Source organism: Electrona antarctica (genome assembly GCF_951216825.1).
Source record: "Electrona antarctica genome assembly, chromosome: 24".
Lineage (NCBI taxonomy): Eukaryota > Metazoa > Chordata > Actinopteri > Myctophiformes > Myctophidae > Electrona > Electrona antarctica.
In genome coordinates, this window is record NC_136803.1 from 32,523,350 (window position 1) to 32,548,737 (window position 25,388).

The 25,388-nt window shown below is 43.2% G+C and overlaps 1 protein-coding gene across 1 annotated transcript in view; it reads right to left on the reverse strand.

The window, feature by feature from the left end:
- The window catches only part of LOC306917637 (laminin subunit beta-1-like), a gene marked incomplete at both ends in the record, with an annotated part of 30,092 nt that extends 5,555 nt beyond the window's left edge, over positions 1 to 24,537 (reverse strand). Inside the window, 12 exons of the mRNA XM_079495934.1 lie at positions 496 to 631; positions 1,095 to 1,174; positions 1,889 to 2,001; positions 2,565 to 2,741; positions 6,198 to 6,386; positions 7,492 to 7,612; positions 9,712 to 9,911; positions 10,477 to 10,540; positions 10,814 to 11,002; positions 13,859 to 13,932; positions 16,932 to 17,070; positions 24,487 to 24,537. Coding sequence (XP_079352060.1) covers positions 496 to 631; positions 1,095 to 1,174; positions 1,889 to 2,001; positions 2,565 to 2,741; positions 6,198 to 6,386; positions 7,492 to 7,612; positions 9,712 to 9,911; positions 10,477 to 10,540; positions 10,814 to 11,002; positions 13,859 to 13,932; positions 16,932 to 17,070; positions 24,487 to 24,537 — 1,533 coding nt within the window. The remainder of the gene's footprint in view (positions 1 to 495; positions 632 to 1,094; positions 1,175 to 1,888; positions 2,002 to 2,564; positions 2,742 to 6,197; positions 6,387 to 7,491; positions 7,613 to 9,711; positions 9,912 to 10,476; positions 10,541 to 10,813; positions 11,003 to 13,858; positions 13,933 to 16,931; positions 17,071 to 24,486) is intronic.
- Between the last annotated feature and the right edge of the window lie 851 nt (positions 24,538 to 25,388).

The following is a 25,388-nucleotide window of genomic DNA, read 5'->3' on the forward strand; positions in this document are numbered from 1 at the left end:
AATACTCTATGGTCAATGGGCAATATGCACACACTCCATTTTGGAAAGAACTTGGGCCACTTCCCTACTTCCTTCACAGGTGTTACAGATGATACTAATGAAGGTGCTGTTCCATTCTGGTAAAACAGAGTCAGGGTGTCCTTGAGACAGTGTGTCACACACGCACACGCACACACACACACACACACACACACACACACACACACACACACACACACACACACACACACACACATCGCAGTGACCCTGACAACAAAAGCCAACTCTGGACTTTAGGAACAGCCCGAGGAACTCTTGCACTCTGACTCGCATGTAATTAAAAACTCTATAGCTGGGGGCCAAAACCAGTTTACCAGTGACACCGGTCGTAAGCACTAGAAACAAGATGAAGGTTGAGGCTTTGGTCATGAGAAGAAAAAGAAAAGTTAAAATTTGTATTTAGGGAAATAAAAGCACTGCATGGGGAAGTTCAAAAACGGTTGAAATGAAACTCACGGGTCCAAAGTGGGCGAACTCTCCCTCGTAGGTGTAATGGTCCAGAGCAATGAAGTAGAAGCCAGACTGGACCTGGTCGCAGCGCCGGCCAAACATGTGGTCCCTGCACACACACTGACCCGTCTCCTGGGAACAGCTGGGAAGACAGAGAGAGAGAGATTAGATTTCTTCTAAAGCAAATCAATGGGTGACATTGTTTTTAAGTAACTATAAGGGCCTTCCTTATCCCATTTTGACCTGAGATCAAGATTCTAAACATGTCTTCTACATCCTGACAGTTTTCTGAAAAAGCTGTTTCTGTGTCAGTCGTTCTTCGATTTTTCAAAAATAGCAGACCTACAAGCTCGTAGTGGCGCGCTACGAGCTTGTAGATCTGCTATTTTTCAATCGCTAAAGCATAACATAATGCTAACACCAAAAGGGGTTCCCGCCCAAAATGGGTTATAGGCAGTAATCTTTCAATCTATCATGTATAGTATGATTATTTTAACATTTCCATACAAGTGACCCCCCCCCCCACACCCTATTTCACTGGGATGAGATCTAAGACAATTGGCTCAGAAGATGAAAACGTTGAAACAGTTGAAGTATGAACTCACTCATTGTTGACCGCTCCTCCCGCATCACAGTCACATGGTCTGCAGCCGTCCATGTCGTTACTCAGACCCCAGTGCTGAGGCTGTAGAACACACACACGCACGCAGACACACGCAGACACACGCAGACACACACACACACACACACACAAACACACAAACACGTATCGTTTAAAAAAAAGAACAAGGCCTTCAATGATGGCGTTATTGCCGGCCTCCCACCATGTTCCACTTTAAAAAAAACAGTGTTAAGGATGTTCTTTAAGGTTGGGATGGTTGAATGGGGTGGTGTGGGGTGGAGTGGAGGGGTTTCATGACCAGAGATTTACAGCTGCAGCAGGGGGCGGGACGCTAAGCAAGGACAGCCAGCAAACCACTTAGCGGTTACACCAAGCTGAGGTAAAGCCACAAACCAGGAAAGATGTATTGTGGTGTGTGTCTGTGTCTGTGTGTGTCTGTGTGTGTCTGTGTGTGTGTGTGCGTGCGTGCGTGCGTGCGTGCGTGCGTGCGTGCGTGCGTGCGTGCGTGCGTGCGTGCGTGCGTGCGTGCGTGCGTGCGTGCGTGAGTATGTGTAGGCTACACATAGACCCAGGACAAATCGTATTAGGAAATTATTCAAGGGGAGAACCCATGTCGATATACAAGACCGGCCAACATCAGTGGCATAATAGTACAGATAACTTCTCTATAACCATGGCCAACATGCAACAGGTCATATCACACCGCTGGGGGACGGACGCTAAAACCGCCTTGTCCCGTCTCGACCCTTTGGTGTGGTTTGGGCTTCATACACTCACCAGACATTGGTCACAGTCTCTGCCGGTCACCAGAGCTTTACAGTAACAGTCTCCCGTGTCTGAGTCGCAGGGACTTCCACCCCCTCTGGTTCCCAAAGGGTTGCAGGTGCAGGCTGGATTGAAACAAGGTCACCATTTAGTTTCCAGTAAATTGCAAGGTCATGCAAGTCATACAGACAATATTACAATGAGTTCCCCTTGCATACTTTGGCATGAAGCACAAAAGAAAATATGTGACATTACATATCAATAATACATGAAGATTCCAAGCACATAGGAATATTTGTGATTATCTGATCTGTTTCTTTAAGGGATCTGTAGTCTTGTTGGTACACAGTTTTACTCACGTTCAAAATTAAATTAACCATTGGATTTTGCTTAAAGGGGCATTCCAAAAAAAAAATGTCCCCCCATTCTGTGTTTCCTAGAACTGGAGGTCTGAAAAAATCATTAACATGGTGAATCACATCTTGATGACACATCTTGATGACATCATCAAGATGTGATTCACCATGTTAATGATTTTCTTCATACTTTCAGTTCTAGGAAACACAGAATGAGGGGACTTTTTTATTATTTCCACACAACAGCTCTAAGGTATATTAATGACATAGTAAAATGTTGAAAATGAGTGGAATGCCCCTTTAAGTTCATTCATGCTAGTCAGTCATCTTACCCTGGCAGCCCAGCGGGTGGTCACTCAGACCGTAGAAGGCTGCTTTGCATTGGTCACAGCGCTCGCCCTCCACGTTGGCCTTGCAGCGACACTGGCCAGCGATCAGCCCCGTGTGCACGTCCGTCATCCTGTCACACACGCCGCCGTTCTGAGAGCCCGTCGGGTCACAGTCGCACGCTGCACACAGACAAGACACACGGATTGACAAAGGTTAGAGCTTTTAACACGGACAGGTGTCAATTATTGTAGTATATGCTGTGCTATACTCACTGGGGATTCATTCAAAACCTACTTTCCTAAATTTTTAGACTAGTCGTGCAGTCTTGTCTGTTAAAATAATACTGACATTTTGTAGCTTGCAGCCCTTCGACTTTTTGCTGAGTGGCCCCTGAGCCCTCCTAAAGTTGAGTAGCCCTATGATCTATTCAATGAGGTAGGACTAAAATCAACGAGTCACTCAATCAGTTAAGGCTCATTCATAGTCTGGATTTTCGGTGGTGAGGTGACCACCAGAGCTGAAATAACGTTGAGCGGTGGTGAGTAAAAACAGAGAGAAGGGCTGGGGCGGTGGCGGTGGTTTGCTCTTCACGGCGGCACGTGACGTCATGTTGTAGTTCGGTGGTCACCTAACCACCGAAAATCCAGACTATGAATGAATGAGCCTTTAGAATCCAAGAGTATATGGCAGGATTCAGATGTTCATGGAGTGACAGAAAATAGATTGATGAGACAAGAAAAGCCAGGTCTTTATAGCCACAATAAACAATACCTAACAAAAGAGACTCTGCTCTTGGTGTAGTTGAAAACAAAGGAAAGGAAATATCCAGGGCCCCTACAGAACGTACGTCGCATCTGAACCCAGAAGCAGGAAACACTGTGTGCTCCTTTTTAACAGACCTAAATATATATTTCTCAAGGCAATCCTGAACGTCACAGGAAAATGTCAAGCATTCGTGTTTCGCTACTTCACACGCAATAGACACAGGGTAGCGAATGCAAGTGAGAGCCGTAGCGAATCACAGAGTCGAATGCTACGGGAGGCCAAAGCATGACCTGATAAGGAAAGCAGAGAGAGAGGAATGTTTGGAATAAAACTTAATTTAGTTTTATAGTCATCTGAAATGTTTTAGTGTTGGTCTAGTTTTAGAGGACTAAATATCACTCGCACGCGCGCACGCGCGCACGCCCGCCCGCCCGCCCGCCCGCCCGCCCACACACACACACACACACACACACACACACACACACACACACACACACACACACACACACACACACACACACACACACACACACACACACACACACACACACACACACACACACACACACACACACACACTTCCAATGTTTGGGACATACAAGGATTCCACTCGACAGCGACCATAGGAGCCCTCAGCGCAACCGCTAACTGCGCCTCTCAAAACCCAAAACACAGCGGCTAGCGGCGCCGACACACACACACACACACACACACACACACACACACATGCTCCCCTCACCACACATTTGACTGGGGCGGCGGGGGGTGCCCCTCAAGGCCTCATTAAGCCCCCTTGTGTTTCAACCGCCCGCCAGGGGGACATGAGATGATATATGAGCTGAGGTTAGGTGTCGGTCAGGATTCACATGGAGAAAAAGAAGCCGATAACGCTTCAAAGCCCAGGTGTTCTCTTTCAACTCCTGACCACAGAGGTCTCATCAAAGAGAGGAAAAGAAAATATATGAGATAAGTGTGCTAAAAAATAAAAGGGTTGTCAGTTGTGGAAAGATGAGAGGGTGTTTGTTTTTGTGTGTGAAAGAGGGAACACACAGCGATTCCAGACTCTTGCTTACTGTAAATCGCTCTGGATTAAGTTGCTAAATTACCGACTTCGGCTTGAAACGCTGAATATTTTGACTGTGTAGGTTTTCCCTGGCATCATCAAAACGTTTGAGGAACATTTAAAAAACAAGAATGACTCTATCAAAACTGCTAGGTGCAACAAGCTCTTTATAGTGAACGATTTCGTTCGTTTCCGATGTTCTGTTGTTGGTTCACTCGCTGTGTTTTGTTATGGCTTTCCTCTAGCTTCAGTCAGCCTCATAACATTAGCTTCTGCTGCCACTCGCTCTGCATTGCGGCGTTCAGGAGTACAGGTTTTTATGCCGTTCAGACTATGGGTTTTATGGGGTAAGTCCCCCATTGGCTTAGAGGCAGCGTAGAGGCAGCCAATCATGAAAAAGTGTCCAGTACGGTCGTCTTTAACCCATTTTGGGGCGGAATCCCCTTTTGGTGTTTTAAGCATTAGGCCTATGTTATACTTTAGCTATTGAAAAATAGCAGATCTACAAGCTCATAGCGCGGCACCGAGTGCCGCACTATGAACTTGTAGGTCTGCTATTTTTTTTAAATTGTGAAAATGTGCCTCAGATCTGCCCCTCAAGGCCTCATTAAGCCCCCTTGTGTTTCAACCGCCCGCCAGGGGGACATGAGATGATATATGAGCTGAGGTTAGGTGTCGGTCAGGATTCACATGGAGAAAAAGAAGCCGATAACGCTTCAAAGCCCAGGTGTTCTCTTTCAACTCCTGACCACAGAGGTCTCATCAAAGAGAGGAAAAGAAAATATATGAGATAAGTGTGCTAAAAAATAAAAGGGTTGTCAGTTGTGGAAAGATGAGAGGGTGTTTGTTTTTGTGTGTGAAAGAGGGAACACACAGCGATTCCAGACTCTTGCTTACTGTAAATCGCTCTGGATTAAGTTGCTAAATTACCGACTTCGGCTTGAAACGCTGAATATTTTGACTGTGTAGGTTTTCCCTGGCATCATCAAAACGTTTGAGGAACATTTAAAAAACAAGAATGACTCTATCAAAACTGCTAGGTGCAACAAGCTCTTTATAGTGAACGATTTCGTTCGTTTCCGATGTTCTGTTGTTGGTTCACTCGCTGTGTTTTGTTATGGCTTTCCTCTAGCTTCAGTCAGCCTCATAACATTAGCTTCTGCTGCCACTCGCTCTGCATTGCGGCGTTCAGGAGTACAGGTTTTTATGCCGTTCAGACTATGGGTTTTATGGGGTAAGTCCCCCATTGGCTTAGAGGCAGCGTAGAGGCAGCCAATCATGAAAAAGTGTCCAGTACGGTCGTCTTTAACCCATTTTGGGGCGGAATCCCCTTTTGGTGTTTTAAGCATTAGGCCTATGTTATACTTTAGCTATTGAAAAATAGCAGATCTACAAGCTCATAGCGCGGCACCGAGTGCCGCACTATGAACTTGTAGGTCTGCTATTTTTTTTAAATTGTGAAAATGTGCCTCAGATCTTTAGATATTCTTTCAGAGTTTCCGTTTTTAACTCAAATCCCAACATATTTTCAGATGGTGGTCGGCGGCATATTACATATAATCGTTGGGGGTCCTTGACATGAAATATTGAGAACCACTGATATAGAAACATGAGGTTTTTCAGAAAAAAAGACATTTTAAAAAGACATTTTTAACATTTCGACGTCAGGCCTAAATGGGTTAAGGTCGTTAGTAGTGGTGCGTGCAAAATGTAGTCCAGGCGCTGCGCATTTCAAGCACCAGGCAAAAAACTATAAACATCAGGCAAGAGCTTTGCACTGGGGGGGGGGGGGGGGGGGGGCACTCACGTTCACAGACGTTGGGGTCCCGGATGTCCCTCTCGGGGTGCTGGTAGAAGAAAGGCTTGCACTGTTCACAGTTGTGGCCCATGGTGTTGTGCAGGCAGTCGTCACAGACCCCACCGCTGACGTTGGCCGAAGTCAAGTACACCGCCATGTCGAAGTGGCAGGAGTCGGAGTGATGGTTACAGTTGCACTCTAAGGGGGGACGAGAGTAGAAGAAAGCGTGAGAGAGGGCAGTGGTCAGGTGTACATTTACTTAAGTACTGTACTTACGTACAATTTTGAGGCATTTGTACTTTACTTGAATCATTTCCATTTGCCGGTACCTTGACTTCTACTCGACTACATCTTGGAGGCAAATATTGTGTACTTTTTTACTAAACTACATTTATTTGAAAACTTTAGTTACTAGTTACTTTGTAGATTTTGATTGTTATTACAAAACATACATTAACCACTTCAGCCCTATATATATATATACACATTTCGACCATTTGAAAATAGCCCATCCACAAGCTCACATTGCGTCGCGATGTGAGCTTGTGGATCTGCTATTTTCAAAATGAAATGAGACTATTTTCAAAATTAAATGAGACATTCTGCATGGTGAGTACTTTCACTTTTGGTACATTCTGATACTGATACTTTTGTACTTTTGTACTCAAGTACTCAAGAGCATTTCTATATCGCAGTATTGATACTTTAACTTAAGTCAAACAGTTGAGTGCATTTTCCACCATTGACAGAGGGTGGGCGTGGCCTGTGGACAGAACAACAAAACCCCTCATTCATTGTTTACAGCAGCCAGATGTTGTGCTGTAAAGTGTAAACAATGGTCTAACAGGCGACGCAATTACTCTTGTTTGCTGAACAAACACACAAATCCCGGCGAGCTGAAACGATTATCTGCAGACAATGACACAAGAATCTCGCCTGCAGTGATGGCTCTTCATGGATTTTAAAACGTAAACAACATCTAATCTGTCAAATCATTGACTTGGATCTATGGAAGACCCTTAATTAACCTTAACACTTTGACTATTGAACACGAGTGAATTGACTGTAGAACACTTTCCCTCCCGTTCGCGAGTTACCCGAACTTTTATAACTCAAATATTTGCTTCTGGGAGGTCCCCGGAACAAATATATTTTGAGATAGTGGTCGGCGGGTCGTTGAGATTAAATAGTTTGAGAACCACTGACATAGAGACATAGAGAAAACAGTTTTTCTGTATTTGACGTAGACAACAACGTACTATGGGTGATGTGACGTTTTTTCTTCTAAATAACGGGTACTGACTTTTGCAGGCGTTGGTGTTGCGTCCCTCGGCGGGTCTCCAGGGCAGGTCGTGGTAGAAGTCCTGGCACTTCTCACAGTTCAGCCCCATGGTGTTGTGGTTGCACATACAGTGACCGTGGACCTGAGAGAACACACACACACACACACACACACACACACACACACACACACACACACACACACACACACACACACACACACACACACACACACACACACACACACACACACACACACACACAGGTCAGAATCATCTGTATTGTCACATCGTTTTTGTGCATAGTTCCCATCGTGTTATTTTATTATTTTTCCCAAGAAACAAAGAATGGGAACAAGAGGTAAAAATGTAAGCTCGTTCCACGCACGCACGCACGCACGCACGCACGCACGCACGCACGCAAAAGCAGAAAGAATAATCATAATCATATCCCTGATTTAAAAAAATCAGACCTGTACTGTACTGTACTGTACTGTACTGTACTGTACTGTACTGTACTGTACTGTACTGTACTGTACTGTACTGTACTGTACTGTACTGTACTGTACTGTACAAGCCCTCCTCCCTGCCCTGTGTGTGTCTGTGTCTGTGTTAAGGCTGTGCAGCCGTGACACCTGGTGGTGAACAAACGCTAATAACGCTATTTTCGTGCTCGGACACAGCCAGGGACAGACCCAGCAGCCACACACATAGCTGCCTATAGGAGTGGTTGCACCACTCGAAAAAAGCATGGCGGGAGGGAGAGCCCAGAAGAACAATATGAGAGATATTTTCATTCCAGCCTCGTCTAACCCCTCTGAAAGGGAGCAGGAAATGTTTACATGTTTGGTCAATCACATCACATCCTCATCACATCTGGTCTGTGTTAGTTAGTCTGTGAGGAGGACAATGCAGACATACTGGCCCAATGACTCAGAGAATAATGACCACATGGAGCTTCCTTGGACAATGAATGGGTAATAAAAGAGACACTCTAGGGCTCCATTTTCGTCACCGCTAAACCCCTTATCCCTAAACTTCTTTGCCTTTTTTTGAACTATTCAAAAATGTTTTTCAAAATAGTAAAAAAAAGAAGTTTAGGGATAAGGGGTTTAGCGGTGACGAAAATGGAGCCCCTAGGGGCCCTATTTTCGTCCATGCTAAACCCCTTATCCCTAAACTTCACAACTAGGTGAAGAATTTTTATGTTTTTTAAAATAGTAAAAAAAAATATAATAATGAAAAAAGGCAAAGAGGTTTAGGGATAAAGGGTTTAGCACCTGATGAAAATAGGGCCCTAGCAGCCTGTTTTCCAAAATGTATTTGGAAAACACAAAAATCATGGAAACAGAACAGTAAAACAGGTCAGTAAAAACAGAACTGTGTGTGTGTGTGCGTGCGTGCATGCGTGCGTGCGTGTGTGCGTGCGTGCGTGTCATGATTCTGAGACCTATTTACTGTAGGCTTTGTACAGAGTAGACCTCCCTCATTTCATACCGAGCTTTACGGTCCGGTGGGAAAAAGGACACTGTATGAACCAAACAGGGGATAACACAGACTAAACAGGAACCACTTTGTTTGCTCTTCTCTTCCTTTGTCTAATACTCTCTCACACATAAGTATGAATAAACAGAAACACACTTCCAGCTGTCTACAGCCCAGCTAGGCTCATCACAAATAAACACAATCTTGGATGATGACTAAGAGACTATGGTGACATTCACACCAGAAAGCTTTGCTGCGATTAAAACGAATCATGCTGCGCATTGTCAGAAAGTGCACTTTGTTTGGCAGGTGTGAAGGCTCATCCAGTCCCAGACGGCACGACACATGCACGTTATGAGTATAATTTTATCACCATAGATTTCACTGAAGGTGCGTGAAGGCAAACCGCAGCAAATTATATATGCAAGAATCCCAACTTCTCCGCCCATTCGCATCGAGTCTACCGAAGTATTAGGTGGGAATGTGACCTAAGTAACACCAACCATATTTAGTTGCACGCACGCAGACACGCACGTGCACGCGCGTGCACGTGCGTGCACGTGCACACACACACACACACACACCTAAAGGCCCCCTGACACACCAAGCTCAAAAGTGTCGCGTGAGGAAGTATAAATTAAACGTTAATCTCTATGCCGCCGATACTGTGTAGCCCTTTGCTTTGTTATAACTGCACCGTCATGACCATGAAACGGTAGGAAAAACAAGCTTCCACGAGACAGAAGAAAAGGACTCACCATGCCCTCCACTGCCAGCGCCCCGTCGACGGGGGCACACTTGGAGGCGTGCCCGTAGCAGAAGCAGTTCCCTCGGACCACCATGTCATAGATGGAGTAGTAGTACTTCTCCTTGATCTCCACCCGAGAGTCCAGGAGGTTGTCGCCCAGCGTGTGGAGCCTGGTGAACTTCACCCGGAGGTTGGTGATCTTAAGCATGTCTGGAGAGATAGATGTGGTTTAGTTGTTGATCGGTGGAGCTTTCAACCTGTATATATGGTCCCAGTCGGGGGCGAGAAGAAACGCTGGATCTCCAAATGTCTACTTTCTTGTGTTTTGTTTTTGACCTGTGCCACCTTAGCTTTGAACCACTTTTAACCCATTTTGAGCGGGAACCCCTTTTGGTGGTTACATACATTATGTTATCATTTAGCTATTGAAAAATAACAGATCTACAAGCTCATAGCGCGCCACCGAGTGGCGCGCTATGAACTTGTAGATCTGCTATTTTTGAAAAATCGTTAAAATGTGCCTCAAATCTTTCCGATAATTGGCATGATTTAGAAAACACTTTTTTAAATTTCGGCGTCAGGCCTGAATGGGTTAAACATTATTTAAAACACACACACTCACTCACACACTCACACACACACACACACACACACACACACACACACACACACACACACACACACACACACACACACACACAAGGTAGTCGACGAATTGCTTTTTGTCATTAGTATTCAGTCGACGAAATCAACACTAGAAGTCACCGGGACATACTTTGGATTCTGGGGCTGTACGGGTCGTCGATGTAGAACACCGGGTCCAAAACACGGAAAATGACCTGAAACAAGAACACCATGTCAAGTCAGCATACTGACACCTGCATACTCATCCACGTATCCTAAAAAAAGTTACATGAAACTACAATTCGGTAATGACTCCAGGTAACGTTCGCTAAACGTCGAAAACTAACGTATACCATGTCACTGCTCTACTCAGCATACTGACACCTGCATACTCATCCACGTATCCTAAAAAAAGTTACATGAAACTACAATTCGGTAATGACTCCAGGTATAACGTTCGCTAAAACGTTGAAAACGAACGTATATACCTCTCCTTCGGTGGACGGCTCGATGTCGGAGTAGTGCGAATCGCAGATGACGTCGTCCACTTTCTGCATGGGACCCTGGGACACCGAGCGGAAGGCCGACTCGCAGTCGTAGGCCAGGTAACGGTACACCTGCCAGGTCTTCCCGAAGTCAGACGAGCGCTCAATCGCCATGGCAGCTGGTCGGAAGGTCTGACGGGGGGGGGGGGGGGGGAGACAAAACAATACTTCAGTCAGCATCTGTTACCCCATTTTGACCTGAGATCAGATTCTACAAATGTCTTCTACATCCTGACAGTTTTCTGAAAAACCTATGTATCTATGTCCGTCGTTCTTCGATTTTTTGAAAATAGCAGATCTACAAGCTCGTGGCGCGCCACTCGGTGGCGCGCTATGAGCTTGTAGATCTGCTATTTTTCAATAGCTAAAGCATAGCATAATGCTAACACCAAAAGGGGTTCCCGCCCAAAATGAGTTAACTCTTACGGTCCGTTTTCAAATGAACACTAATTTTTGCACCCGAAGAAAATTGCTTTTAGTTACTCCACTGCACCCTCTACCGATATTGCCAAGAGAAACCCCCCATAGACAAGATTTTCCCTTCTCTGGACAAAGAGAAAACTGCAGTAGTCTTTCTAATGACCAAAACCGTCTTTGTATTGGTGAGTAGCGAAAATGTTCTTTTTATTTTAGCAGAAGTATAATAAATATTGTGAAAATAGCCGATCTACAAGCTCACAAGCTTGTAGATCGGCTATTTAAAGAAAAACTAAATGCCTCTTTCATATATTAGACATTTGTGTCAATCTTTGAACAGGTGCTATAGTATAGTGCAATAGGAAATGAATGGTTTGACACAGTGCTGCTGACAGTGCTGCAAGCACAGCCGTTAGTAAGCTAATATAAATGTGTTTGTTTGAGTAAACACAGGTGTTCGTTGACTTCAGTGCCAACTCTGAAGTGTGTGGCACTGCCCCATCATTGCTTATATAATCTATTATAACACAAAATTAGGAGTTTGAGTCAACACAGGTGTTGTTGACATCCACACACACACACTCCCCACTGGCATTTGTCCAGGTGGTACAGCGCAGATGTGGTCTGTCTTGGGGGTTTAAATATCGCTGATCGTCTCGGGAAGACATAAAACATCCATTTGGCCAATACCGTAATTAAACGTGTGCCAGTCAACATGTAGCCTGGAACTCACCTATGCACAGCTGCTAGACATGAGACTAATTAATTAGAGCGACAGAGAGAGAGAGGAGTGTGTGCGTGTATATGTGTGCGTGTGTGTCAATTTAACAAAGGTGCAGACGATCAGAAATCAGCAGAGAGTGAGTCATGTTTGCGCTACTCTATGCTGAATTGAAGTGGACTCGGACGAGTCGGACCCAGACTTTTTTTTTCTCCCTGCAGGAAATAAAAACGTCTGGGTTTCCGAGGCTAGTCAACGTTTGCCCGTGCAGTGTGCACACAGTAAAATACTCACTGTTCATTTATCAATTTGTAACTCAGCGAGTTACAAATGTAGACCCGCTGAGTTTAAAGCTAGTGTAAGTGATTTTCTTTGGTTACAATAAGTGTTTAAAAGTTCTAAATAGTAATAGTACTCATTGCTATAGAGTGTTTGTGCAGTAACAGGAGTCTCCATGTCTCTCCAGCTTTTTATTAAACAGAAAATGCATTTTCAGAACACTGAAAATGAAACTGGGATACCGATTTCATCCAATCAGGATAGAGAACTCTATAATCTAGAAGATGTGTAAGTAATGACACAAAGAAATGAGCAGAACATTTTGAAACTGGAGCACTATAAAAATTAAGCTCATAATTAGCTACTCTCCCCTGATTGGCTGACATTTTCTCACCTATACCTGAAAATGTATTTTCTGCAGCACAGAGTGCTTGTAGAGCTTGTAGATCTGCTATTTTTGAAAAATCTGGTGCGAATATATATTCTTTCAGAGCGAACGTTTTTAACTCAAATCTTTGCTTCTGGGGGGGTCCCTGGAACTACATATTTTGATATGGGGGTCGGAGGCCAATTACATATAATTTGTGGGGGTCCTTGACATGAAAATGTTTGAGAACGACTGAGTATAGAAACATGGGTTTTTCTGTAAAAAGTCAGGATTTAGAAGACATTTCTAGAATCGTCCTCCTCAGCCTCCATCTCCCTTCCACAACTAAAAGCGGTGCTGCTGACACAGATAACAGGTCTGCCAGTACAGTATGTCTGTCTGACTGTCTTGTCTTTGTGGTTCGGTCTTCCCTGCACAGCAGCAGCACATACTGTACTGTACAGTATTTATTGTGTGAATGGATGTTGCACAGCTGTTACACTTCAACGTGAACCTGATGACTTCACTACAGAGTTGAGCCTAGCTGGCGGGATATTCTGTCTGTATACGTGACTTTGTACATTAAATAAATCCTCTGGCAGCTCATACCTCTTGCTGAGTAAAACGATACGACCCAGACGTACAGAGATCATAGCCTAAGACCCGTTTTTTTATTCTCCCCCCCTCCACATTCCACAAACTCACCCACAGCTGTATGTGTGCGTTGTGATTGTGTGTGTGGGAGTAGAGAGAAACAGATAGACAGAGAGTTAGAGAAAGAGACACAAAGTGAGAGAGAGAGAGAGAGACACAAAGTGAGAGAGAGAGAGAGACACAAAGTGAGAGAGAGAAAGAGACACAAAGTGAGAGAGAGAGAGAGACACAAAGTGAGAGAGAGAAAGAGACACAAAGTGAGAGAGAGAGAGAGAGACACAAAGTGAGAGAGAGAAATAGACACAAAGTGAGAGAGAGAGAGAGAGAGACACAAAGTGAGAGAGAGAGAGAGAGAGACACAAAGTGCGAAGCCAGAGAAAGAAAGAGAGTGAGAAAGAATAGACCTCCCAGGGAGAACCGGTCTAATCTGAAGTTGGACCCGGCATCCTCTTACCCCCCACCCCCCCCCTGCTGTGGGCCCTCAGGCCCCCCCCCCAACCGAGGCTGGACTACTCCAGACTGCTTCAAGTTCTCATTGGTTGGCCCTTACCTTAAAGGTCATGATAAGGTGGGTGAAATTAAACTCTGCCTCCAGGTCCAACTGAATGGTCACATTCTCCTTGCCTGGAAATGAAAGGGAGGCAGGAAGTAGAGAGAGGGTTTAGAGTGTGGGCTTTGTAACAACATGGGACACGTAACGTGTTGTATTCTCATTTTTGCTTTGTTTGTGCAGTTAACTTTCTGTTTGCCGCAACTTGTTGCTGCTGCACACCTTTTACGTTTTAACCGATTTTGGGGCGGGAACCCCTTTTGGTGTTAGCATTATGTTATGCTTTAGCTATTGAAAAATAGCAGATCTACAAGCTCATAGCGCGCCACCGAGTGGCGCGCTAGATCTTGTAGGTCTGCTATTTTTGAAAATTCGTAAAAATGCGGCACAAATCTTTGAATATATATTCTTTCAGGCGACTTTTCTTTTTTTTTTTCTTTTTTTTACGTCATGTCAAAATGGGTTAACTCTTTTACTTTGTTACTCTAAATCAGATGCATTGCCTAAAATGATAACTTTAACAATATTCCAATAGTTAAATGAACACTACAGATTTAACGGTGCAGGACAACATGAGGAAAGAGGGCAAACAGAAAGAAACAAGAGAGATGAAAGACAAGTATAGAACATAATTATGGGAGAGAGAGATGGAGAGATGGAGAGAGAGATAGAGAGAGAGAGAGAGAGAGAGAGAGAGAGAGAGAGAGAGAGACATTTCAAGAGATAATGTGCTCTTAAAAAGTGGGACATGGTCAAAAGGGAGAGGAAGAGAAGAGGGAGAAACGAAAACATCAACAGCGAGCTGGATTTTCACCAGGCCAAGAAAAACAAGCGAGATACATCAGTTATCCTCCACTCCTGACCGCTTCACTATCCCTGCTGCAATGTAAACTGAAATTATCAAGGACTAAGTCATTATTTAAAATAAAATAATAATAAAAATGTATTGGATAGATAGATAGATAGAATAGATAGATAGATAGATAGATAGATAGATAGATAGATAGATAGATAGATAGATAGATGGATAGATGGATAGATGGATAGATAGATAGATAGATAGATAGATAGATAGATAGATAGATAGATAGATGGATGGATGATAGATTTCTCAGCTTGACTCTTTCTGCTCCTATGTTCCAGATTGCAATGCATGTTGGTTGGCAGGGCTTTTACGCAGCTGTTAACAAATGAGCCATCAAATCTCTTCGGAAGTCTCAATGCTCATTTCAAACATCGTTAAGTTTCCGCGTCGAAAGAAAGGCTAATTACGACAAAAGAGCCCGCTGTGCGCGCGCAGGGCTAATGTTCCATGGTGGGATTATATTGGTGTTATATATCCTTGAATGAACTTTTAATTCCCACAGTAGTGAGGAAGACGTTCAGTCTGTCGGAGTTATACGTTCCACATGAAAAACCTCAATTTCCAGTTGCCTTTGAAGCCCCAACCCACACCAAAGGGTCGGGTCGGGACAAAACGGTTGTAAGGTAAACCACACCACTGCAAATCCTTGCAACTCAATGAGTTGCATTGGTGTGGTTTACCTGAAAAAAACGTTTCGTCCCAACCCGACCCTTTGGTGTGGTTTGGGCTTTGACTGTACAGAATTGGTGTATCTACTACTAGGTCAGAGTTGGAAACGGTTCTACTGCAATAGTATTAAGCTCTCCGTGAATGAATGAAACATTCCTCTCCTCTATTCCTCATGTCTGTCTGGCAGCTAGTCCACTGAGAATTAACATCGCTCCCGTTCTTCCGGAGGAATCTCCCCAGGCAGCGCTCTTTCCTACCCCCCCACCCATCCCCCAAAATAATAAAGACCTCTCGAATGAATTACTGGAAGGCAAGTCACCCTGGATTAATGTTTTTTGGGTTAGAAAAACAAAACAACTTCAAATTCATGTCTCTCTCTCTCTCTCTCTCTCTCAGTATGGCTCATATATTTGATTCCAATGTCTTTATTGGATTCAGTGTATCCGGTTTGATCCAGAAACAGAAACGTTATTGTATACACATAAAACATACATGTAAAATTAAACATTCATGTCTTTGAAGTAAGTATGTGACATGTATTTCCAAACCAGCATGACACTGCGAAATCCACGAGCATTCATAAATACTCTTGAGAGACCCTGACACCAAACTGCATTAATAATGTTAATAATAGTGTTTTCCAGGGGTTTTACAAGCCCAGCTACATCCTGACATCATAAAGGTAATCATTCCCAAAGGGTCAGCCCCTATAATTCCAGCGTTCACAGCCAGGTCACGGTGTCTAGCTGGTCAACCATTGCTGGGCGTTCCCTTTGATGTTATCTGTCCTCCTATTAGGATCTTTGGTTACGGGCCAAGCAATAGGAGAAGCGAGAGAGAGAGAGAACATGAAGAGGAGTGACATTTGATGGACCCGGCCTGGGAACGCAAACTGTGTCACCTTAAGAGCTTTGAACCACTTTTAACCATTATTTAAAACTTTAGCTGTTGAAAAATAGCAGATCCACAAGCTCATAGCGCGGCACTCGGTGCCGTGCTACGAGCTTGTGAAAAATCGTGAGACTGTGGCGCAAATCTTTCAATATATATTCTTTCACAGCAATCGTTTTTTAACTCATATATTTGTTTCGGGGGGTGGGGGGGGGGGGGGGGGGGGGCTGGAACAACATATTTTCAGATGGGGGGGTCCACGGCTATAAATACAGATAGTTCTAGGGGTCCTTGACATGGAAAAAGTGTGAGAATCACTGACATAGAAACATACGGTTTTTCAGAAAACTGTCATGATCGATTTAGATTAGAAGAACATTTTGTCAAGGACCCCCAAAAATATATGTAATTGGCCGCCGACCCCCATCTGAAAACATGTTGTTCCAGGGATCCCTCCAGAAGCAAAGATTTGAGTTAAAAAAGTTGGCTCTGAAAGAATATATAAGATTTGCTCCACATTTTCAAGATAAAGCATAACATAATGAAAGGGGTTCCCGCCCAGAATGGGTTAATGGGTGAAATCTAGATGGTCGTTTTCTTTGCGTTCCCTTCCCGCCACGCCGCCACCACAACCAGGACGTTTCCTACCGTTCTCTGACTGCCACCAGGTCTTCAGGCGGTTGGGGCCATAGATGGTGACCACGTTCTCGATCCGGTGGCCACTGCTTTCGTCCAGGCGCTCGCCACGGTTTTCCCGGGAGTCACACATGAAGCATTTCTTCTCCTCCTGCAGGGTTAGGGTGAACGGGGGGGAGGGGGGCAGAGACAGGGAGAGAGGACGGGGAAAGAGAAGGGACTATTGTCAAGAGAAATTCCTCTGATGCCGTGCTGATTTCTTCCAGTGAATGGAAGACGAGGAGAGGAGATAAGGATTGGACTTTGAGGAGCTCATTCATGCATGGATGGGAGTCTCTTCTTGACTTTGACAGTAACTCTTAAATGAATCACATTGTATTCTTCCCCTAGACTATATACACAGAACAACATAGGCCTATATTTAACGTGTGTGTGTGTGTGTGTGTGTGTGTGTGTGTGTGTGTGTGTGTACGCGTGTGAGTGGGTGTGCTTACAAAATGTGTGTGTGTGTGTATGTGTGTGTGTGTGTGCGTGCGCACACACACGCACACAAAATGCAAAGCCAAAAATGCAAAGCCCCATTTTCAGCAGTTATTTATTTTGTGTCCTAATGATAAACTGCTGATTCAATTCTAATTGGTTATTTCATTGATAAACCATTACCTGAAATCTGAATTACACCCGAATTATTCTGTTCAACAAATAAATGAATTGTCTTTCCTTGGGTTGAAACTAAGTGAGTGTCATTCTTGCTGCACTATTTAACTTCCCTTTTCTACACCCACATTTTAACCCGGTTTCCTGAGCAATTGTGCTGACATTTTTACCATTGAGCTAATAGAGCCAGGCTGCTTGCTCAGGGGATACGTTGAATCTTATGGAGGCATAAAGCTGCCAAAATTCAATTGAAATGGCAAATACAAAAAGTCAATTGAAATAAGATAAATGCTTTTTCATTTTCACGTCATTAATGCATTTCTTGGGACAAAAATAAATCTAAAATGCAATAGCATTATTTACATTTAATCTACAGATGTGCTCATTCTATGACACAATTCAAATTATAAATAAAATATCATTTGAATTTAAAATTAAAAAAAAATGCCAGCAAATTAGTGGGCAATAATTAAAATTAAAATGCAATTTAGACAATTCAAATGAAATAAGATAAATGCTTTTTAACCTTCAGATAATGAACACATTTAAGTGAAAATATAATGCAATAGCATTTACATTTCATCTCCAGGTGTGCTCCAGGGGTGGCGGTGGCTCAGGGGTAGAGTGGCTGCCAGTTCGAACCCGGGCTCCCCCAGAGTTAGTGTCGAAGTGTCCTTGAGCAAGACACTGAACCCCTAATTGCTCCTGATGTGCTGGTTGGTGCCTTGCATGGTTTCCGCTGCCATCGGTGTATGAATATGTGTGTGTGAATGGGTGAATGTAATGCACATCTATGTAAAGCGCCTTGGATAAAGGCCCTATATAAATGCACCATTTACCATTTTTGCTCATTCTATGACAGAATGAAAAAGCAAAAGCAAATAACATTGCATTTTAATTTTCAAATTAAATTAATTAAAAGGGGGGAGGGGCCGCCTCGCGACGCGAGAGAGAAAAGGAGATAGAGAAGAGAGGCAGTCGGCAGAGAGAGAGAGGGGGGCGGGTGGGGAGAGAGAGAGAGAGAGAGAGAGAGAGAGAGAGAGAGAGAGGAACAAAAAGATCCACTGTTATCCTACACTAGGAGTGCTGTCATGATTTAATGTTTTTCTTTTCTTTGGGCAAGGCATCATTTCTACAACAGAATAAACATGGGAAGAATTTATATTTTATGTTTAATCTTAAAACATAGCATTCAAAAACTCAACTAGTACAACTGTTAAAGGATTTGTATTTGCACATTTCTCGGTATTGACATTACAAATGGACTGGATGTTATGGCCCAATTTATAATCTGCAAGAGGCACTAATTGCAATTTTTGCACTAATTTGGTTAAATGGTATTATTCCAAAGGTGGATTATCATTCACCATCATACTAGCTACAGTATCATGTTCTCTTGCAGTTTAAGCAAACTATTATAGACAGGTAAAGGTTTGAGAACCACTGGCCTAATGCATTTAAAATAGGGGTGTTTTCCAACCCCCCACACAGAAAGGAAATATATGAACATACGGTATATATGTGCATATAAGTGGATTTATAGGACATATACTGTGATTCCTTGTTCTGTTGAGAGAATCTTAATACAACTATTTAGTCTATTTAAAAGTAGGAAAGATAGCATAAACCTTTTAGTTGTCAATGTGTGACCACCTTCCTATTTTCCTAGTTTGAGAACCTCTGGCCTACACAAAGTCTTGTTTACATGGTTAAATACTGAGTTTATGGTATTTGCCCAGTGCCACGGACCCCCTTGTGGCTGAACTGTCAAATTGAAAACTATTTAGTGATTTGTCATTTGTTTCCAATGGTTGGGATTATAATTTATAAAACTACAGAAATGAGTGGGGATGAATGTATGTATGTGAATATATATCGATATATAACATATTGAGTAATGCATATATTGGGGGTGTAATGGTTGGGATTAGAATTTAAGCCAGGAAAATGGATTGTAATATAAATAAATAGTGGGTAATAAATATTGTGTGTGTGTCCACCACGGTGACTGTGCCAACCAACTAATGCCCCCCATGCCAACCACAAGGGAGGTGAAGCCATTAGTCTAAATATAAAAAATCGTTAAAACAGGCCAAATCAACGTTAAAAAGGCCACATTTTTGCAGTTTATACCGATGTCTATGTCGCAGCATCGGCCATCTCCCTGGAATGCTATTAGGCTTTTTTTTATGATCTTAGGGTCATCCAAATAACATATTAAAAATCACACCCGTGTGAACTGAGTGGTGCAACCCTCTCTCTCTCTGTGTGTCTCTCATTAGCAGGCAACAGTGCAGCACTATCTCTCTCTCTCTCTGTTTCTGGCACAACAGCACCACTTTTGGTACTCATTGGTACTGGTGCTCATAGTCACATAGGTAGGTGAACGGACACATGAACACATAGGTAGGTTAACACGGACATTGCTGTTCCTTGGAGTGGTTGCACCACTCAAAAATGGTGAATTATATAAATTTTGGATCACAGTAAATTCAGGGTTTGAAAGTTGGGTATCATTAACATCCTACATAAGGCGAAAATGTCTAACTTTAATTATGCTTTAAGTTGCATGTAATGTGTCAAACTAGGGGTTATTCATGATTCAGAATCCATTGCAAGCATTAGTTTTCTCCTTGGGCTAAAACGGCCATAGCCATCATCACAAATGTGATGAGGTCAGCACATTTGGGCATATTGGGCACATTAAGGATAAGTGGCTGTGGCCGTTTTTAGCCCAAGGAGTGTTTTTTGTGCAAAACTAATGCTTGTAATGGATTCAGAATCATGAATAACCCCTAGTTTGACACGTTAAATGCTACTTAAAGCTGTTAAAGGACCACTTCACCACTTTTCAACCTATCTTCATATAATAGGTCCTCACTAATAATCATGATAAAATGGCACGATTTTTTTCTACTCAAGTCTGTGTCTCATAGGAGGGCTGTGGGCAGTTTAGAAACCGTCCTCCAGTGATATCATCATTAGGCAGATTTTTTATTTAATTTGTTTCATTATCGTGAGAACGATGGCTTCCATTTTCGCATTGCAACTCTTCAGGACTAGAAAGCCTGCAGTTTCTATTAGCTTGTATTCCCCATCGATGATGTCACTGGAGGACGGTTTCTGAACTGCCCACAGACGTCCTATAGAGACATGCAGACTGAGTAGAAATAAATTGCGCCATTTTTTCATGATCATTAGTGAGGACCTATTATATTAAGATAGGTTGAAAAGTGGTGAAGTGGTCCTTTAATGATACCCAACCTTCAACCCCTGAAATTACCATGATCCTTTCCAAAATGTATATAATTCACAATTTTTGAGTGGTGTAAACCACTCCTACAACTGGCTTTTTTGAGTGGTGTAAACCACTCCTACAACTGGCTTTGTTAGTTTATGTGTCTGTCTGTTCGTACCAAAAAATGAGCATGGTTGCTATGGTCACCCAGTTCACACAGGTCTTCATTGTCTACGTGTCTGTTCGTACCAAAAAATGAGCATGGTTGATGCTGATTGGTTGATACTGATTTCATTACGTCAGACATTACCTCAGACCACAGCTGATCAGGCTATATAATACACCACTCAGTTCACACGGGTGTGATTTTTAATATGTTATTTGGATGACCCTAAGGATTATAAAAAACGCTTTTTAGCTTAGATTGATATGCATCTAGATATGCATCAAGAGAAAAAAAGAGACCTCTGTCGTACCCTGCTGACAGAAGAGATGGCAGACTGCATTGTGCAGCTACACTGTTTTACAGGCTGTGATGCCAACTCTGGTTTCTATGGCAAAGGGAAATCATCAGTGTATGACAAGGTAGCAAAGAGCACTGTGGCACGGCAGAAGCTTTCAAGGTGTGGAGATAGCCTTGACCTTGAGAAGGAGGTAGAACTTCATATAGAACTGCATAAACAAGACAGGTGACCTATGGAGACAAGAAGCCCGTGCTGCCAAGTGGAAGACAATGACAAAAAAGAATGTATCTATCTCCCTCCAGATGCAGATAGCCTACGCCAACACTGCATCCGCACCAACTGCTTGGCGTATATCTAGTGCTCCACCCCACAATGAAGCACCACCCATGGACACTTGGACATGGTTGGGAGTTAGTGGGTGGTCGCTGTTGTCCTGTCCGCCACATGCGGCCTGCTCTCCCAACACACCTACCTGCACCAGGCCCAGTTGAAAAGGACAAGGAAGTTGAGAGTGAGGAGGAGGAGGATGATGCACAGAAGAGGAGGGTGGAGTCATCTGAATCTGATGATTCAGAAACCAGTGACACAAATGCTCTGACACATGTGTTTTGTGTCTGTAAAAAATTCAAACCCCAAATAAATTACTTTCCTATTCAAAAGTTGTACGTCACTTTCAGATGATACGTGGCGTGCCGCCAAGCATAAGCGTTCCACTGGCGCAACAGAAACAGCAACCGGTAATCACAACATGGCACTCGGTGCCGCGCTATGAGCTTGTAGATCTGCTATTTTTCAATAGCTAAAGTATAACATAATTCTTAAAACACCAAAAGGGGTTCCCGCCCGTCACTACACCATTGGTTCTCAAAGTTGGGGTCTCAGCTAGTCCTTAGAAGGGTAGAAACTAAAATCAGCCAGAGAATGTATCATTCATATACTGTACAGTACTATGCTGCGTGAATAAACATACAATTTGATAGCATACAGTAGATCACCCAGGTTTTATGGTTTTTCAATCCCCACACGTGTATGTATAAGTGTTGTAACACTTAAAATGCAGAATATGAAATTGTAACGGTAATATCGTATATCGTATCGATATCGCAATATTTGGCATAAATACAGAGATATGAAATTTTCTGTCTATACTCTATGGCTCTGTTGTAATCCAAACGTACATGCGTGTGGGTATAGGGATAGGGTGGCCTGGCTGGGTGTATGTCTTGACTACCGCGGCCTGAATGATTCAGCCCTGCAGCCCTGGTGTGAGATATGATCTGGACAACAGATGTCAATATGAAGTTGAGGATAACATTGACCACTTCTGTGTCTTAGTCATACTTCTCTCTCCTTTCTTTCGTAATCTTTTTTGTCATCAGACGGACAGCTTGGTCATATACTTCTCTCTTTGTTGACGTTTTGTTAACTCATCCTCCTGCCGTTAACCCAGTGGTGGAAAGTAACTAAGTACATTTACTCAAATACTGTACTTAAGTACAATTTTGAGGTATTTGTACTTTACTTGACTGTATTCCAATTTCCAATACATTTACATCTACTCCACTACATCTCAGAGCCAACATTTGTTCTTTTACTCCACTACAATTATTTGAAAACTTTAGTTACTAGTTAATTTGGAGATTTACATTTTGATTAGAAAAACATACATTACTGTAACCACTTCAACCCTATATACATTTCGACCATTTGAAAATAGCTGATCTACAAGCTCACAATGCGTCGCGATGCGATGCATTGTGTGCGACCTCTCTTTTCTATTCAAATATGAATATAAACTGGAAAGGTTGCAATTTTGAAAAAGTGCAAAGTGTGGTTGCCGCAGTCGCTTACATAGGCCCCTCCCACTAATATTGCCAGCCAATTACAATGTCGCGTCACCCCTGTGATCATGTGTAAGTAATTCGAGGGGATTTATGCCCCCAAAAATCATGTTTTTTGTGACAAACGGTTACAATTTTCGCATTTGTGGCGCCCCCTATCGATGAAAATGGAATTGCTTTTGGCTTTTGGTTGATTAAACCACCCACGACATTTGATTCAAATTTGGAGTTGATTGGACGTTTGGTTCGTGATTTGTGGCATTCTTTGTAAAATAGGCCCCTCCCACTAACTTCGGAAGCCGATTACGGCCGAACGATACGCCTGTGGTGTTTTCATCGGAACAGTCCAGAGATCATGTGTACCAATTCTTGTGAGATTTGGGCAAAATATGTAGGAGGAGAAGCAAAAAGTGTGTTTTGGAGAAAATTCAAAATGGCGGAAAATCTATCATGACGCAAATGGGTGTGGCCTATATGGTGAGATGCGTCATGACCCAAGAAAGCCAGGGACAAAATAATTTTGATTTTACGACCTACGGTTCAAGAGTTATAAGCCAAAACGTAAAGTGGGCTGTTATAGCGCCACCATGAGGCCGACCGATAACATTATAAGTTGATTAATTTTAGTAATTATTATGAACCTACCCTCCAAGTTTTGTAACTATAGTGATTACAGTCTCTGAGGAAAAAATACTTGAATGTGAGAAAATGCAATCGCATTTTCCCATTCATGTCAATGGGGAAAAAAACATTTCTCTTAAACAAATACAAGCACATCCTTCCCGATGAAGCCGGTCAATTTGAGATATGGCTCAAGTGCGTACAGTCAAAACTGTGGGAGGAGTAGCGAATCAAAAAAAAGACTAATCCAGTGGAATAATATGCATGAATAAAGTGTTCCAATTACAATATCCCCTTTGGGCAACCACACTAATTAAGGAATGGCAGCTAGGCCAAATATTATTCATGCATTTTGGCTATGTGCAACAATGCACAATAAAAAAATGCATGCTTTCATTTTTGTAGCTCTACAACAGAGCCATGACAGCAATGGCACAATATATATATAGGAAGTAGCAGGGGGTGCACGGCCAAAAATAAGTTTGGGAACCGTTGCGGTACAGTAAGCGGTTCCCAAACTGCAAAATTAATGACATTGAGTAAATACAAGTTTGAATTTACTGGCATTAATTATACCAGTAAGACGCCTGGCGAGAAGTCGTACGCTACAGTACAGTACAGTACAGTACACTAACTTTAATGACACCACATCGAAAATTACACATTTCCAAATGCTTTTGTGTAAAACGACCTTTATTTGGAAATGTTTTCTTCACATCTTGCCACACTAATTGAAACCCCTGCACCTGTTTGCCTTTGTCTGCCTTCTCCTGCCAAACCACACCGTTTGCACCCATGTCACCATGCACAACACCTACAGCATGCCTGTCCAGACAGAACACACTACCTTGCATCCATGCAACTGTCACATTTACAGTACAATACCCATTTCTATGAAAACCACATTCTTGCACAACACCACCTGCCTGTTTGCTGCGACGTCAAAATCGTCACCACTTTACAGAACGCATCTACACCAGAGCCATAGAGTAAGACAGAGTTATGACAACTCCGTTCACTTTATAGGACCAGTCCAATGGCGGCTCTTCTACATACACTTCTACTGGCAAATACTGACAAAGGCCTGAACCGGAAGTTGGCGGAATGCATTGCAGTCTATGGCCTTTACAGTCACACACGCATGAACATGAATCACGCGACTTCCAACCTCACAATGTCCTAACTCTGTCTTACTCTATGGCTCTGCTCCACACAAGCTCATACCAGCGCATCCAACCTATGCCCCTCCCCCTTCTGGTGGCTGACTGAGCCAGACACTCCACCACTTAGTAACGCAGCGCACATCGACAAACACCACGTAGTGTTGACTACACTAATAAGGACCCATGCCGGCCACTTAACACGCCGCCAATAATTACTCCCTACAACAAACATGACACGAAGAAAACGACCATCACTTTCTAGCAGCCGTGATGCCAAGCTGATATCTGCCCAAATTGTGCTGAGCGCCAGTCGCCTGTCACCAGTCGCCTGTCGCCAGTGTGTGAGGGCCGCACAGCGACCTGAACGTCTAGTCCACATAATTGTGGGTGTCCTTGTTATCAACTGTATGCTAATCATTTTTATTACATGGCATTGGCTTGGTTGAATGCTTGATTCCGATTGGTCAATCGCTGAATTCAGCGGT